At 43.0% G+C, this 15,468-nt stretch overlaps 1 protein-coding gene across 1 annotated transcript in view; it reads right to left on the bottom strand.

Moving 5' to 3' along the window:
• Nucleotides 1-292: 292 nt before the first annotated feature.
• LOC138971954 (secreted frizzled-related protein 3-like) overlaps nt 293-15,468 on the bottom strand; it is a 52,074-nt gene continuing 36,898 nt past the window's right edge. Inside the window, exons 5-7 of the mRNA XM_070344800.1 lie at nt 3,718-3,783; nt 760-1,037; nt 293-484 (exon numbers count right to left, since the gene is read on the bottom strand). Of these exons, the coding sequence (XP_070200901.1) occupies nt 293-484; nt 760-1,037; nt 3,718-3,783 (536 nt within the window). The remainder of the gene's footprint in view (nt 485-759; nt 1,038-3,717; nt 3,784-15,468) is intronic.

Here is a 15,468-nt window from a genome sequence, read left to right as displayed (position 1 = left end):
ATTCCCGTAATTCGTTATATCGTTTGAACAATCCATCCTTCGGGAAGGTGCACGCAGAGCATCCGTGTTTTACCGTGCGCTTTTTACGTTGATTTGGTGCAGAAAACTTCAGCATGCTATAGAAAACTTCAGTAGGTTATAGAGTAACATGCTGAGCGTTTGCCTTCTTCCAGTACTATAGTCCATTGCAATTGCAGCAATACGTCCTGTCCAGAATTGCTGTCACACAAAAAGCAATGAGTCTCACAATGTACAGGAAGTTTCAGCACACATTAAAAAAAAATGTTGGTTTTTATCTGCGAGTCAAATTTGTGTTGGTGTGTAGTGCTTTCCTCTCCAAGGAGCGTTGCTTGGATATCCTTTTCCTCCGTGACCCTGATCTGGTGTTTCCTTTTGGTCTTCGCTTCCTCCCGCGCTTATGAGACCTCCTGTCCCCTTTGCTACTTTTGCGTCCTTTCTTCTTGTGGGGAATCTGGTGCCATCGCTGAAAACGTACACATTTGTCAGAAATGTTTAAATCTGATTTGAAACAAGGGGGCACGCTCGCACGCACGCACGCAAATACGCATGTACACTCGCGCGACCTTGCACACACACACACACACACACACACACACACACACACACACACACACACACACACACACACACACACACACACACACACACACACACACGCCCTCCTTTTTAAGAATCAATTTTCTGAGATTTTGTGAGGTCTTAAAAAGGAGGTTCCTATTTACCATCTCCCATTCCTACCTTGACGCGTGAAGTCCATTTATCCCTCCATTTGACGGACAGGGCCGTGTCAGGGGCCAGCAGGAACCTGCCAGTGGTGGCATCCTCGTGTCCAGCCAACAAGTACTTTCTTCCTGGTCGGAGCCTAGGGCAGTCGCAGCTGCCATTGGTCCACAGAGTCACGTGGTTGGAGCGAGGGAATTTGACTTTCCCGCAGAAGAGCACTTCCTCCACCTGCACCTTCAGCGTCATCGTGGTGGCGTCCACGCGTTTCCGGCGAGTCACCACTGCGCGGATTGCTGGACATTCGGAGAAAATAGTCCGTTTTGGCAAAGGTAGCATGTTTTGCTCATCGTGATGCGTTACAAAAAAAAAATAGCCTTCTCTCGCGTGTAAACGTTCATGAACAACCCCGCCGATCAGTCGAGGCCTTTACACGTGACAGGATCATCCTTTCACTCGAACACAATGACATACCAACAATCAGCAGCCTGGCTGCCTCCTGTACACATTGACATGTGTTTGTTGGATTCATTGTGTAAGTTAAAGTGCAAAATGAATGCAGCAAAAGATCAAAATATGCCCAGGAAGCAGCCAGGCTGTTGATTTTTGGGTAAATATTCAAATGAAAGGATGGTATTATTCCTTGTTATAGTCTCGACAGAATCAGTGGCGATAAAAATAATCATGTACACGAAAGAGATGGAATGAAAATGAAAGAAAAAAGGTACATATTTAAGTTTGCCGTAAAGGTAAGGTAAGTATAAGAAAGAGGTTGCTGTGGAGTACGTACGTGTGCTTTGTCAAAGTTTGGAATTTGAGAGGCAAGCTTACTCGATGAAAACTCAGTCTAGCTCTAATGTTACTACCCGATAATAAAATATCAGTCAGCCTCCGTTTTAGCATAAGAGAATTAATCTAGGGCAAAATAAACATTAAAAAAACATGGGGAAATCTATTTATGATCCGCATAAACCGTAAAAAAAAAAGAAGAAACAAGTCGCGTAAGGCAAAATTACTACATTTTGTCAAGCTGTGGAACTCACAGAATGAAACTGAACGCACTGCGTTTTTTCACAATGACCGTAGTCCGCCGCTCGTGCAAAACGCAGTGAAACTGACGAGCCTGTTTAGCGCGGTAGTGGTTTCGCTGTGCTGCATAGCACGCTTTTCTGTACCTCTCTTCGTTTTAACTTTCTGAGCGTGTTTTTAATCCAAACATATCATATCTATATGGTTTTGGAATCAGGAACCGACAAGGAATAAGATGAAATTGTTTTTAAATCGATTTCGGAAATTTAATTTTGATCATAATTTTTATATTTTTAATTTTCAGAGCTTGTTTTTAATCCAAATATAACATATTTATATGTTTTTGGAATCAGAAAATGATGAAGAATAAGATGAACGTAAATTTGGATCGTTTTATATAAAAAAATTAATTACAATTTTCAGATTTTTAATGACCAAAGTCATTAATTAATGTTTAAGCCACCAAACTGAAATGCAATACCGAAATCCGGCCTTCATCGAAGATTGCTTTACAAAAGTTTCAATCAATTTGATTGAAAAATGAGGGTGTGACCGTGCCGCCTCAACTTTTACAAAAAGCCGGATATGACGTCATCAGACATTTATCGAAAACATGAAAAAAAGTCTGGGAATATCATACCCAGGAACTCTCATGTAAAATTTCATAAAGATCGGTCCAGTAGTTTACTCTGAATCGCTCTACATACACACACACACAGACAGACAGACAGACACACACACACACACACACACACACACACACACACACACACGCACATACACCACGACCCTCGTCTCGATTCCCCCTCTATGTAAAAAGATATAGACTGCTGATGTTTAAAACTCAAATGTCGAGGTTCTAGAGAATGTTTTGTTCTGTCGATAATTAAACGTTCTCTCAAAAAAACTTTTTTTTTCTTGTTTTTTTCTCTCCTCTTTGTCACTTAATAAATGAACGCAATTTACCTCCCCCCAAAACACACACACACACACACACACACACACACACACACACACACACACACACACACACACACATATATATATATACTCACGGAATAAAATAACTTAACATGTTTTAAAATTTAATATCTCATAATCGGAAAAAGTTGCAGGAGAGCGGGGTGGTACGATCATAGAACCATCAATTCCTGAGAAAAGGAAAAAAACCGGAATGTTCTCGGTTGCTTAGTTTTTTCACAATTGGTCCTCAAAGACGCATGGTGTCATTTTGGAGTTTACTAGACTGACGCCTAAGCTTGCCGACGCTGCCGACAGCCAGTCCACGCTGTGTGTGCTGTAAACAGGTAGGCCTGCACTCTTTGACTCTCGGGGCACGTCTACCCGTACTTGAAACCTGCAAAAGGTCTGCTGCTGATCCACGAATATTGCATGAAAGTACTGCCTTTGGTTTGTCCGTTTGTTTGTGAGTGAGAACAACTCACTAAAATGTTTCTTTCTCTTTGCCCAAAACTGTCCACTCTGTCTTTCACCATGCCACGAACGTGTGTGAACGATAGACTCGTCGCAATAGGAATGTTGAGAGGAGGGATGACTTATACTGATGTTGCTAGGAGATTCGGAGTGACCAGGCAATCAGTGCACGCACAGCGCTGTCAAACACACAGTGCTAAGTTTGTAAACTCCAAAATGACACCATGCGTCTTTGAGCTCAAATTGCAAAAAAACGGAACAAGCCAGACTATTCCGGTTTTTTGCCCATAATGAGCAATTGAACAAGCTTTACGTTGGTACAAAAATCACTCCTGTAACTTTTTCCGATTTTGAGATATTACATTCTAAACAATGTTAAGTTATTTTATTCCGTGAGTATATATATATATACACACACACGTGCACACACCAGTATTTGCATTTTTCGTTTCAATAAGCTTTTTCAGTAAAGCAGAAATTGTGTTCTGGAGACGGGAAATTAAATCATCTTACCATAATCATACTTGTTTTTGCGAAACATCTTCTTGATCCGCTTCTTTCTCTTTTTGCACTTGCACCCTGAAAAATAAAAGCATCGTCAATATCTAATAATGTAAATGACAGTCGTTATACCTGTGCATATACACAGTATTGGAACGCCACAGTGGTACATGGACACCAAAAGCGAAGGAAAAAAACAAAAACCAATGTGCATTTTACTGAACTGATCACTGAGACACCACTGCACACAGTTATGCTTTGTTTCGTAAATACGAGTTCATTCAAGTCTTCAACAACAACAACAACAACAACAACAACAACAACAAGAGAGAGAGAGAGAGAGAGAGAGAGAGAGAGAGAGAGAGAGAGAGAGAGAGAGAGAGAGAGAGAGAGAGAGAGATCAAATCAAATCAAATTTTATTTTACGAGGGTTGTGGCATAAGCAATATAAACGAGCTTCTTTTCAACCAGCCCTCGCCCAAACGTAAAACAATTACAGAGAGAGAGAGAGAGAGAGAGAGAGAGAGAGAGAGAGAGAGAGAGAGAGAGAGAGAGAGAGAGAGAGAGACAGAGAGAGAGAGAGAGAGAGAGAGAGAGAGAGAGAGAGAGAGAGAGAGAGAGACATTGCTGACGACGCTTACTAAAGGAGTGTACCACATCAAGGCAACATAGCACAAGATAACACGATGGAAGGAATACTACGACACGCAACAGGAGCACACATCAAAAGAATTGCTATCTTGAATCTCCAAGTACAGTGACAGTTGTAATACAACACCAAAGCGAGAAAAACAGACGACTTCTGTGATTGATTTTAGTTAGATTTTTTTGGAACATCAGGAGAGTCAGTATACGGGAGTGAAAAAAATCCAGGTAAAATAACGTCATTATCTGAACAGGAAAGGGGATATCAGCGCAAGCATTGTGCGCCGAGTCTTTGAAGGTGAAATTAAGAAGCCTAAGTAGCATTAGCCAGGTCTACTTGTGGAGCGAATTATCTCCAGCGATCCCACCCATGTTGAAAGCAGGGGCTTGGATGGTTTTTCGCCACCCGCTAAATCAGCACGCCTGCATGGGTGGTAATCGCCAGTCGCCCAAATCCCCCCGCCTTCTATCCCCTTTATGAATTCAAAATCCCTTTTATTTTCACCATGAATTCAAAACCCCTTCTACCGCGCGGTCAGACCTCTACGGCGAGGCGAACAAGGGAAGGAACTCCTCTCCTCGAGGAGAACAGCCAAGGGAAATCACTCTCCTTTCTCCCGAGCGCCAAGCAGACGACTAAGAGAGCGAGGGTAGAAATGAGCTGTCAGCCCCATGCCGAGAACTAGGCGGGTGGCGGTCTTTGTAGAACTGTGGAGCTGCTACCCGTTTGCTACCCGATATCTCTGTGCCGGCACCCGACGACGCTTTGATCTGGGCAGCGGTAGCAAGGTAAGCTGACGGTCTCAGAGGTGTTTAATTAGCTTTACGTCAACGGTGGTGTTCCCCCAGTGTTGAACCTGTCCTCCCCACTCAACACTTCAGTTTTCTACGTCATAATGAAGAGCAAAAAACCGACTTGAGATATTGTTTGAAAAGGATACGTCATCTCCTTGTAGGCTAGGTTTTTCTTTTACCCGCGTCTTAGACCCTAATGAACAAGAAGACGGGAAGAGGTGAAGAAAAAGACGGACCACAAAAGAAACAAAAGAGATGAAAACATAAATGGAAGTGGCGGAGAAAAATACAAAATGAGGTACACGAAGCGAAACTGGTACCATCCAAACGAATGGTACACAGCCGACGGGTCGGATTGGTTGAAATTGAGATTTGTTGGGATTTCAACCAATCAGACCCCGCGGCATGTTCCCACCAAGTTGGTTGGCATCAAGTTTTGCTTCGTGCACGTCCAAGAGAGAGAGAGAGAGAGAGAGAGAGAGAGAGAGAGAGAGAGAGAGAGAGAGAGAGAGAGAGAGAGAGAGAGAGAGATACGTTAACAGCATTTTTAATAAAACTACGCATGAAGAAGACAAAGAAAGAGATAACGCCGATGAAATACGACGTCGAAAAGATGTTGATCATTATGATTATCATCAACATTGTCGTTGTAATAATGATCATGATCATCATAATCATCATCATGATCATCATTGTCATCATCAAAGACTCAAGCAAGCCGCAATGGAGTATAAATGGCAAGGTGTTTCAACAGAATACCACAAAAAATAGTCAACAGAACATGCACAATCATGAAAATATAGGATGTATAGTGTACGAACTCTTTGAAAATCAGATAAAGTCTTCTACTCAGACTTTACCGTGCTTTAATCCGATCCAAGTTGGAGTATGGTTGTGTCGTCTATGGTGGAGCCGCAAAACCCAACCTAAGGCTTTTAGACACAATACACCACCAGGGTATACGTCTTTGTCTGGGAGCTTTCAGGACGTCTCCAGTAGAGCATATAATGTTGAGGCCAAAAAACCCTCTCTGAGGTTGCGACGCCTGAAACTCACCCTAAATTATGTGTTGAAACTAAAAGCTATGCCTACAAATCCAGCCTACCAATGCGTATTCCAACCACAATGCTCTGAATTTTTTGAAAGTCACCCAAATAATCGAGCTCCTCTGTCTTCTCGGATTCAGCCACATCTGGTTGAGTCCGAGTTAAAACTCGATCATGTTAGTGAAAACAGATGGACAAAAACACCACCATGGACATTGCCAGATCCAGTAGTTCGACTAGATCTGACAAGGTTAAAGAAGTCAGAGACAAATGATTTGATTTTTAAACAGTATTTTAGCCAGTTCTGTTCCGAATTTCCTTCCCACCAACGAATATACACTGATGGGTCCAAAGCTGAAAGTAAAGTGGCTTCAGCCTCTGTCACAGGTCCTAAACTAGATAGGGCTTTTTCGGCCCGTCTTCCAGATGACAGTTCTGTATTCTCTGCAGAGTTGAAAGCTTTACAGCTAGCTCTGAAACAGGTGTATCAGTCAAAAAAGAAAGACTTCCTGATTCTGTCGGATTCCCTATCGGCTCTAACAGCTGTGAAGGGAATTCAGCTAGATCACCCACTGTTGGTCGAAATCCAAGAGCTACATGCAGATCTGTGATTGAAGAAGGCAATAGGATTGTGTTTGCATGGGTGCCGTCCCATGTCGGAACTAGAGGCAACTCTGCAGCTGATAAAGCTGCTAAAGAAGCCAGAGAAAGACTCATCACTGACAAACACACAAAGCATTCAGATTTCAGAACTCGCACCAACATGTACATAAAGCACCTATGGCAGAGCGAATGGGACGAATGTGAAGAAAATAAACTTCATAAGACAGCCTACCTCAATGTCGCCTCAACAGAAAAGAAGAGACAGTTCTCTGTCGCTTACACATTGGTCACAGTCACATCACACATTCTTATCTGCTGAAAGGTGAAGACCCACCATATTGTTTTGGATGCGACGAACCATGGACATTAGAACATGTCCTCACCAAATGTGTAGACGTTCAAGAATTTCGAGACAAACACTACAATGCGGAAAAGGTTTTATTCCGGGATGTTCCCCCGGACACGATTTTTAACTTTTTAAAAGAGATCAAGATTTTTTACAAAATTTGAAGTACCAGAAGTGATAGTGATTAATTTTTAGAACCTTCTTTTACAGTGATAGATCTGAATGTAAATAGCCTGAAACGTAGAACTTGCCATGTGAAGTGAAAAAGAAAATAACTGCATCGGTCTCGAATAGCAGCTAGCATCTGCTGAAGGGACATTAAAACCCAAAAACCAAACAAAAACCAACCAACGAGACATGAAGTGGTTATTAAAAGACTTTTTTTTACAACTTTTCAGTGACGTCAAGTGTTTGGGAGACGATTGCGGCGCTTTCCAACTTGATGTAGCCTACTCCGAACAGCAAGACTAGTCTCGTAAAGATCAATTAGTGTAATGGGTGGGATCAAATTGACAGGTCTTTATCTCTTCTCTTGTGTGATGATCTGATAATCATAGAAGTACGCTTTTTAGTACAACACTTTCTACATTTAATAAGTAGCTTTGTTGAATTAAAGTGTGTATCAAATATATGTGGAGGCAGTGCCATTAAAGCCCACCGACGACAAAATGATCTATTTTTTCAAGAGATATAGACGTAAGACATTTTATTGAATAAACACAAGATTTATTTCAAGAGGCAAGGGGAGGAGGAGGGGGGGGGGGGGGGTAGTCGAACTTCGCAATTTTCAGGAAAACAGAATAATGCAACGTTCGTGACTCGTCTGACATAGGTGCTAAGTCAGGATATAGCAGTTCGCGTTTTACATGGCATTTTGCAACACCGCCTGCAGATAATTAGATGAGTCAGTTTGGCATGAAACGGAAGTAGCATTGTACCAGTGTAGACACGACCTGAAGACCAGCAGTTCGATTGTCGATTTCTTCTCGAAAGGCGTTGTGGTCGACTTGGGGCAGGCGCCAGACAACATGGGGGCGTTTCCTCCTCTTGTCGGAATGACGATGTCTCAATGTGCCATTTCACAGTCAAATGTTTAGGAGAGAGAGGGAGAGAGAGAAAAATGTGTGTGTGTGTGTGTGTGTGTGTGTGTGTGTGTGTGTGTGTGTGTGTGTGTGTGTGTGTGTGTGTGTGTGTGAAAGAGAGAGAGAGCGAGAGAGAGAGAGAGAGAGAGAGAGAGAGAGAGAGAGAGAGAGAGAGAGAGAGAGAGAGAGAGAGAGAGAGAGAGAGAGAGAGAGAGAGAGAGAGAGAGAGAGAGAGAGTTTCTCTGACAGGGTCACTCCATTGATGACCAAATGCGTATTCCGAATTATGTGATGCCTATCATCTTGATTTAAACAAGAACGCGGTTAGTTTATGGAACGTATAGTCAATGATAAAAGGTAATATTCACTGGAACATCGATGTATCGATAATATAGGCCCTATAGATTGGACGAGCAAGACGCACAACAGGAAAATGATAATAATGACAAAAGAGCACTTAGCGTCGATTAATGGGTTTGTTTTCCAAGGTGTTTCTTAGTCTTGATTTTGGAACGTTTGCAGTCTATCTCCTTTCGATCATCGTCGTGGTCAACCTCTCCACTCACACGTCTCATCCCATCCCACCCCGACCCCGCAAACACCCTCCTCCCCTACCCCCAACACACACACACACACACACACACACACACACACTGCGCACTGTCAGGATGTGCTGACGTTGCACATTCAGGCCCAGGTGCTTATCAAGCAAAAAAGAAGAAAAAGGGTTGATGAGAACTCAATACAAGACCCACACATGTTGTGGTATGTCGCCCTGGGCCGAGGTGCACGAGGAAGTTACTAACCGGGTGGGAATCAGCCGCGGTGTTGGATTGGTTGAAATTGAGATTTGTTGTGATTTTAGCGAACCAGACCCCGCAGTTTGTTCTCATCCGTTTGGGTTTCATTCACTTTAGCTTCGCGCACTTCAGCCCTTGGGGTAATATATGGTATGCGGACGTCTGAGATGTAGCAGGAGTTAGTGATTTGACATTGATAGTGTTGATGGTGATAACAGGGGATGAAACAAGACAAGACAAGACAATAGTTTATTTCCTTAGGCCATTGGCCCCTTGAAAATGGTAAGTACACAAAATGAAAACTTGATGTAAAGAGAGAGTCAGAGAGCATGACTATCTGTCTGGGAAGGTGTGACGAAGCGATCTTTAGAAAAAGCAGAAAGACATAATGAAGAGAATGTGATGCAGAGCCTTACACAAATATACAGCTGATGTCTTTTGGGAAGTTCTTGATTTAGTGCGTATTCGTCACTGTCCTGCAGGGGGCTGAATGTGGGCAGAGTAAGTTCTAAACAAGCAGGCATGACAAATCAGCGTGTCCATGTTCAGGGGTTTAACAAAAGGAAAATGGAATTCCTCGGGAAGACCCGAAAGCATCCCCGGACTGACAGACATACTGATTACACACGGACAGATATCTGTCTGAAGACTTCCAAGGACTGCCTGCTACTGTCTCCACGATGTAAGGCAGATGTGTGTGTGTGTGTGTGTGTGTGTGCGTGTGTGTGTGTGTGTGTGTGTGTGTGTGTGTGTGTGTGTGTGCGTGCGTGTGCGCAGGCTGCGTGCGTGCGTGTGCGCAGGCTGCGTGCGTGCTTGTGTGCGTGCGTGCGTGTGTTTGTGCCTGTGCCGCGTGTGTTTGTACTTGTATGCAGAAGACAACGCTATAGCAAAGGTTTTAGTCTCTGTAATATTGTATACATGTAAACTCAGAGGCAAAAGAAACGCAAATGCTACAGTGAAGATGGCTTACCCATGAATTTTAATGTCGAATTAATTATTTCGGGTTAACAATAACAAGGAAACGAATTGACCGATACAAAAACCATACGGAAAAGTGTATTGGGATGAGAGCATGACGTGCCATGTTCCACTGAACACTGAAGACTGTTGAAAGTCAAAAGCGTGTTGCTCCTCCCTGGGCGTTGATGACTGTGGCGCACCTCCGGTACATGGAGAGGACGAAGTGATTAATTTGCTGCTGAGGGACCTGAGCCCACACCTGGGTCACGGCAGCACGCAGTTCTGCTGCTGTGCGGGGTCTCCGGGCAAGGGCATTAATCCTTCTTTGCATGATGTCCCAAAAGTGTTCGATTGGGTTGAGATCCGGAGATCGAGCAGGATGAGGCAGAATGTTCACGCTGTTGTGACGCAACATGTCCTGGGTAGCACGTGCAGTTTGGGGACGGGCATTGTCTTGCTGGAACAGGCAGTTCTGGTACCTCTGGACAAATGGAACCACAAAGGGACGCATGACTTGATTGATGTAGCGGTCTGCATTGACACCATTCCCACGACCTTGGCCGACGTTCTGAAAGACGACAGGTCCCACTCGCTAATTGACACCAATGGCGCCCCATATCATGACGCTGGCATCTCCCCATCGATCCTGCTGCAGGATGTTATTGTTAGCAAACCGCTGTTCAGGTCTTCGCCAGATCCGGACACGCCCATCGCCAGGTTCCAGGCAAAAGCGCTTCTCGTCCGAAAAAAGAACCCTCCGCCAGTCCCGATGGCGCCAGTGGGCATGCTGCTGGGCCCAGGCCAGACGATCCAGGCGATTCTGAGCTGTCAACACGGGACGTCGAGCAGGACGCCGATTTACCAGGTTCTGCCCACCATGGCGTCGGCGTAGAGTTCTGGCACTGACGGGTTGTCCATGCACCCCAAATGTGTTACGGGCTGTGTTGGCGGCAGTTTCGAATGCATCTCGCTGGTGTTGATGGACAAGATGGCGATCTTGTCGGGCTGTTGTTACCCGGGGTCTGCCACGTCCTGGTAAGTCTCCGGGACTGTTATTGGCATGAAAACATTGCTGCAGGCGATAAACCGTGGTGACATTTACTCCAAATGCCCTAGCAACTTGCTGAACTGATTGTCTGGCATCAAGTCTCCCGATCGCCTGTTGGCGCTGATCTGGTGATAGTCTCGGCATCGCGCCTGTGTCGCAGAAATGAATGTTGTAACAGTTTTGTGAGTATGGTACAGCTTGCCTGAACACTCTGAACACGAAAAGCTGCTTTTCCACATTGTGCATGTGCTGAAAGTGGTCCCCATGACGGTTTGGGATCCCCGTCAACAAGACCTCACGTGTGACCCAGATAACGGCAAACACGGTTCTGACAAGATAAGACCGCTTAAACAACACGTGCAGAACATGCTAGTATCATTATTTTCTTTTTATTTCAAGTCCATAAAGGTTTAATTAACGCATCCTTTATTTGCGTTTCTTTTGCCTCCGAGTATATATGTTACTAGAATGAATACCCGCTTCGCCGGAAAGAAGTAGAGCCGAATGATACCCGGCTTCGCCAGGAAGAAGTAGAGCCGAATACCCGGCTTCGCCGGGAAGAAGTAGAGTAATACCCGGCTTTGCCGGGATGAAAGCGTTGTGGACAGTGACCTTCTAAAAATAGTAACGGGAATATCCGGCTTCGCCGTGATGAAAGCGTTGTGGACAGTGACCTTCTAAAAATAGTAACGGGAATATGGATTGACGCCACACGAAGGAAGGGAGATAAACGCAAAACACTGGAGAAGATAAGGAAGAGTTACTGGGAATGGATCTGGGAAGATGAACAGAAAAACCAAAATCGGTTCAGCGCTGCGCGCTGAGAGCACGTGTTGAAAATTCTCATCGACCAGGTTGTGTCCGGGGTCTACCTGAATATGCCCACCAAATTTGAAGCAGATTCATCGAGAACTTTGGCCGTGCATCGCGAACACACACACACACACACACACACACACACACACACACACACACACACACACACACACACACACACACACACAGACACAGACACAAGTCGTATATATATATATAGATATCACCCATATGTGCACAGTATGCTTGCTTCACGAGCAGCTGCGTCACAATCTGGAAGAAAAGTCAAACTACAAATATGGCCAATAAGAAAACTACATCTGGGTAGTGCCTGAAGGAAGTAACTGTATGAGAGACATTCCCACTAAAGATGTTGTAACCCCATTGAATATCGGTATCTCACACAAGGGTAACTTTGGTAATATATTTTCCAAAGAAAGTGGATGCTTCAATCGGGGCTTGGGACACTGGACAGTGGGCGACATGAGTGGGAATGGAAATTAATTCTTTTAATGTATTCGTCAATCATAATGCTCAAACATGTCCACACACACACACACACACACACACACACACACACACACACACACACACACACACACACACACACACACACACACACAGAGCTAAAAACAAACAAACGAACAAGAAAAAAACACAAAACATAAAAAGGGAAGTAAGCGCTCTAAATCTATAACAACAGTAATTGAAAGTTATGAGAAACCGGTCCCCTGGCACCTGAGAGAAAATAAAATGCAGTTTCAAATGCAAAGAAAAACATTCCTGAGACTCTCTTTTACAAAACGTGTCTGACACTAAATGATGCGAGTAAGGTCACTAGTGTCTGTGCGAACAGCGTTGTTCGTGTGTCTTTCCTGGCGTATAGCCGTCAAATGGAACGCCGGCGGAAAAAGACCATTGACAAGTACTTGTTCCAAGTGGTTGCCACCCACCCAGAATGACAAAGATCGATGTTAAATTTGAACTTTAAAGTTGATTTCTCCCCTCGTTTTATACGTTTGAGACGTCTTTACTTTTGCGTAAAAGCTCTCTCTCTCTCTCTCTCTCTCTCTCTCTCTCTCTCTCTCTCTCTCTCTCTCTCTCTCTCTCTCTCTCTCTCTCTCTCTCTCTTTCTATACAACTATTGAATACAGAAGCTTTAAAAAGTTTGATGAAACCAAGTTCTTCTTTGATCTCAGTTCAGCACCATTTTCCTCTGTGTTTAATCATGTTGTTGCTGACGAGGCATTAGGCGCCCTTTTAGATATACTTTATCCTATAGTGGATACGCATGCCCCACTACGTCACCACCGAGTGAAATATCCATCTCTTCCCCCATGGTTGACGGAACAGATTATTGAAGCCATGTCCCTGCGTAATTTTTACAAAGCAAACAACATGAAGTCTGACTTTAAGAAACAAAGGAATAAAGTGACAGAATTAACACATCAAGCAAAAGCAAATTATTTTAATATATTAATCGAGGACAAGAACGATATTGCAACAGTTTGGCGTGCTGTTAATAACATATTAGGTAAATCTAAACAGAACTCAAATCGGTCTGCCCCAACCATCTCCCCTGAAGATTTTAATAACCATTTTTTGTCCCTTGCCAATAGGCTAAATTAATCTGCAAAATGCGACAGTCCTGATTCTGATTTTGAAGTCTCACTCTCAAAATTACATGATTTTTGTAATGACAAATGTAAACCAGACGATTTTTTTTACTATTCCAGACATGGCAGTGCATGAGGTAGGTAGGCGCTAGAAGGCCTTGAAAATAAAAAAATCCATGGGTCCTGACAAGATTCCTGCTTACTTGGCCAAATTAGCTCTACCATATATTGTGGAGCCACTCACCTATGTGTATAATCTCTGCATAAAGCAAAATACTGTACCTAGTTTATTAAAGAGAGCAAAAATTATTCCACTCCATAAAGGTGGAAATTTATCCGACCCAAATAATTTTAGACCCATTTCCTTATTACCCATTTTATCCAAACCATTGGAAAAACATATTCACAAACATTTGCTCGCGTACATAGAAAGCAGAAACCTTTTCCATCAATTTCAATCTGGTTTTCGAACAAATCACTCTTGTCACAGCGCCCTTACCACGCTATGCGACACCTGGTTGTCTGCAACAAACCGATCTGAAATCAGTGGTGCTGTGTTTCTTGACTTTAAAAAAGCGTTTGATCTTGTTGATCATTCAATTTTATTGAAGAAATTACAGTTGTATATCAGAAACAGTTCAGTGTGTAACTGTTTTGCTTCCTATTTACTGGACAGATCTCAATATACTGCCCTAAACTGTAAAATATCTACTGAGGAGACTGTGAAATGCGGGGTGCCTCAAGGGTCAGTGCTTGGGCCGATCTTGTTCTGTCTGTATATCAATGATCTGCCACTGCACATTTCTGATAGCAATGTAAGAAGTTATTTTTTTGCTGACGATTCTTCTCTTCATTCAAGTGGAAAGTCTGTTCCAGTAATAGAGTCCTCCCTTGAAACAGCTTTAAACGATGTAAATAACTGGTGTAGTGCCAATGTTATGCTTGTCCATCCAATAAAAACTAAAAGTATGGTAATTGCAACCAGACAAAAACACCAGATTTCTCCACTCAAACTAAATCTTACCATTGGTACACAATCAATTGAACAAGTTCAACAGCATCGCGTTTTAGGGGTAATTATTGATTGTGAATTCAAGTGGCAGGCACAATTACAGCATATTTGCAAGAAAGTAGCCAAGAACGTTTTCCTCCTATCCAAGTTAAAGCAATTTACGGACAGCAGGACTCTGGAAATATTCCACCATGCTCATGTAATGCCTCACATCAATTATGTTTCGACGCTCTGGGATGGCAGCAGTGATGTCCACTTGAAAAAGTTAGACTCTCTCTATCGTCGCTCGGCTAAACTCATCGTAAAGGATAATGCCCCAACAGATATGAAATTAAAAATGCTTAACTTTCTTCCACTGGAAAAGCATCTCAAGTTAAACAAAGACATTTTCATGCATACATTGTATTACGGTAAAGTGCCGATTTACATTACATCATTATTTAATAAAGCTACCGACAGATTATGGGTCGGTCAACTTGATCCCACCGATTCCACGAATTGACCTTTATAAGACCAGTCTTGCTTTTTCGGGTACATCAGTTTGGAATTCACTTCCATCATCCTTTAAGCACTTAAAATCATTAAAACGTTTTTAAAAATGTGTCAAAAAACACTTAATGTCTGAGTAGTTTAACGCGTTTTGATTTACCACACTTAGTATTTCGCCAAAGATATGCTGTGCATTGTATATGGCAGGGATTTAATGGACCAGCAAGCAAATTAGATGGACCAGCAGCAAAAAAGATGGACCAGCAGTAAAAAAGATGGGTTTCAACAGCAAATTAGCTGCGATAAATATTTTTGGCAGCAAAAAATATACTTAGCAGCAAATTGGATATTTTAGCAGAAAAAAAGATGGTTAACCAGCAGATTTGCTGTTTGAACAGCTGAGATGATATTTAAACTGCAAATTAGATACTTTACCAGCAAGAAAATACAACTGACAGCAGAATTGATGGTCACAGCAGCAGAATAGATGATCACAGCAGCAGAT

This window comes from Littorina saxatilis, linkage group LG7 (assembly GCF_037325665.1).
Source record: "Littorina saxatilis isolate snail1 linkage group LG7, US_GU_Lsax_2.0, whole genome shotgun sequence".
NCBI classification, from domain to species: Eukaryota; Metazoa; Mollusca; class Gastropoda; order Littorinimorpha; family Littorinidae; genus Littorina; species Littorina saxatilis.
The sequence above is the reverse complement of the archived record's forward strand: the minus strand, read 5'-3'. Positions and strand labels throughout refer to the sequence as shown.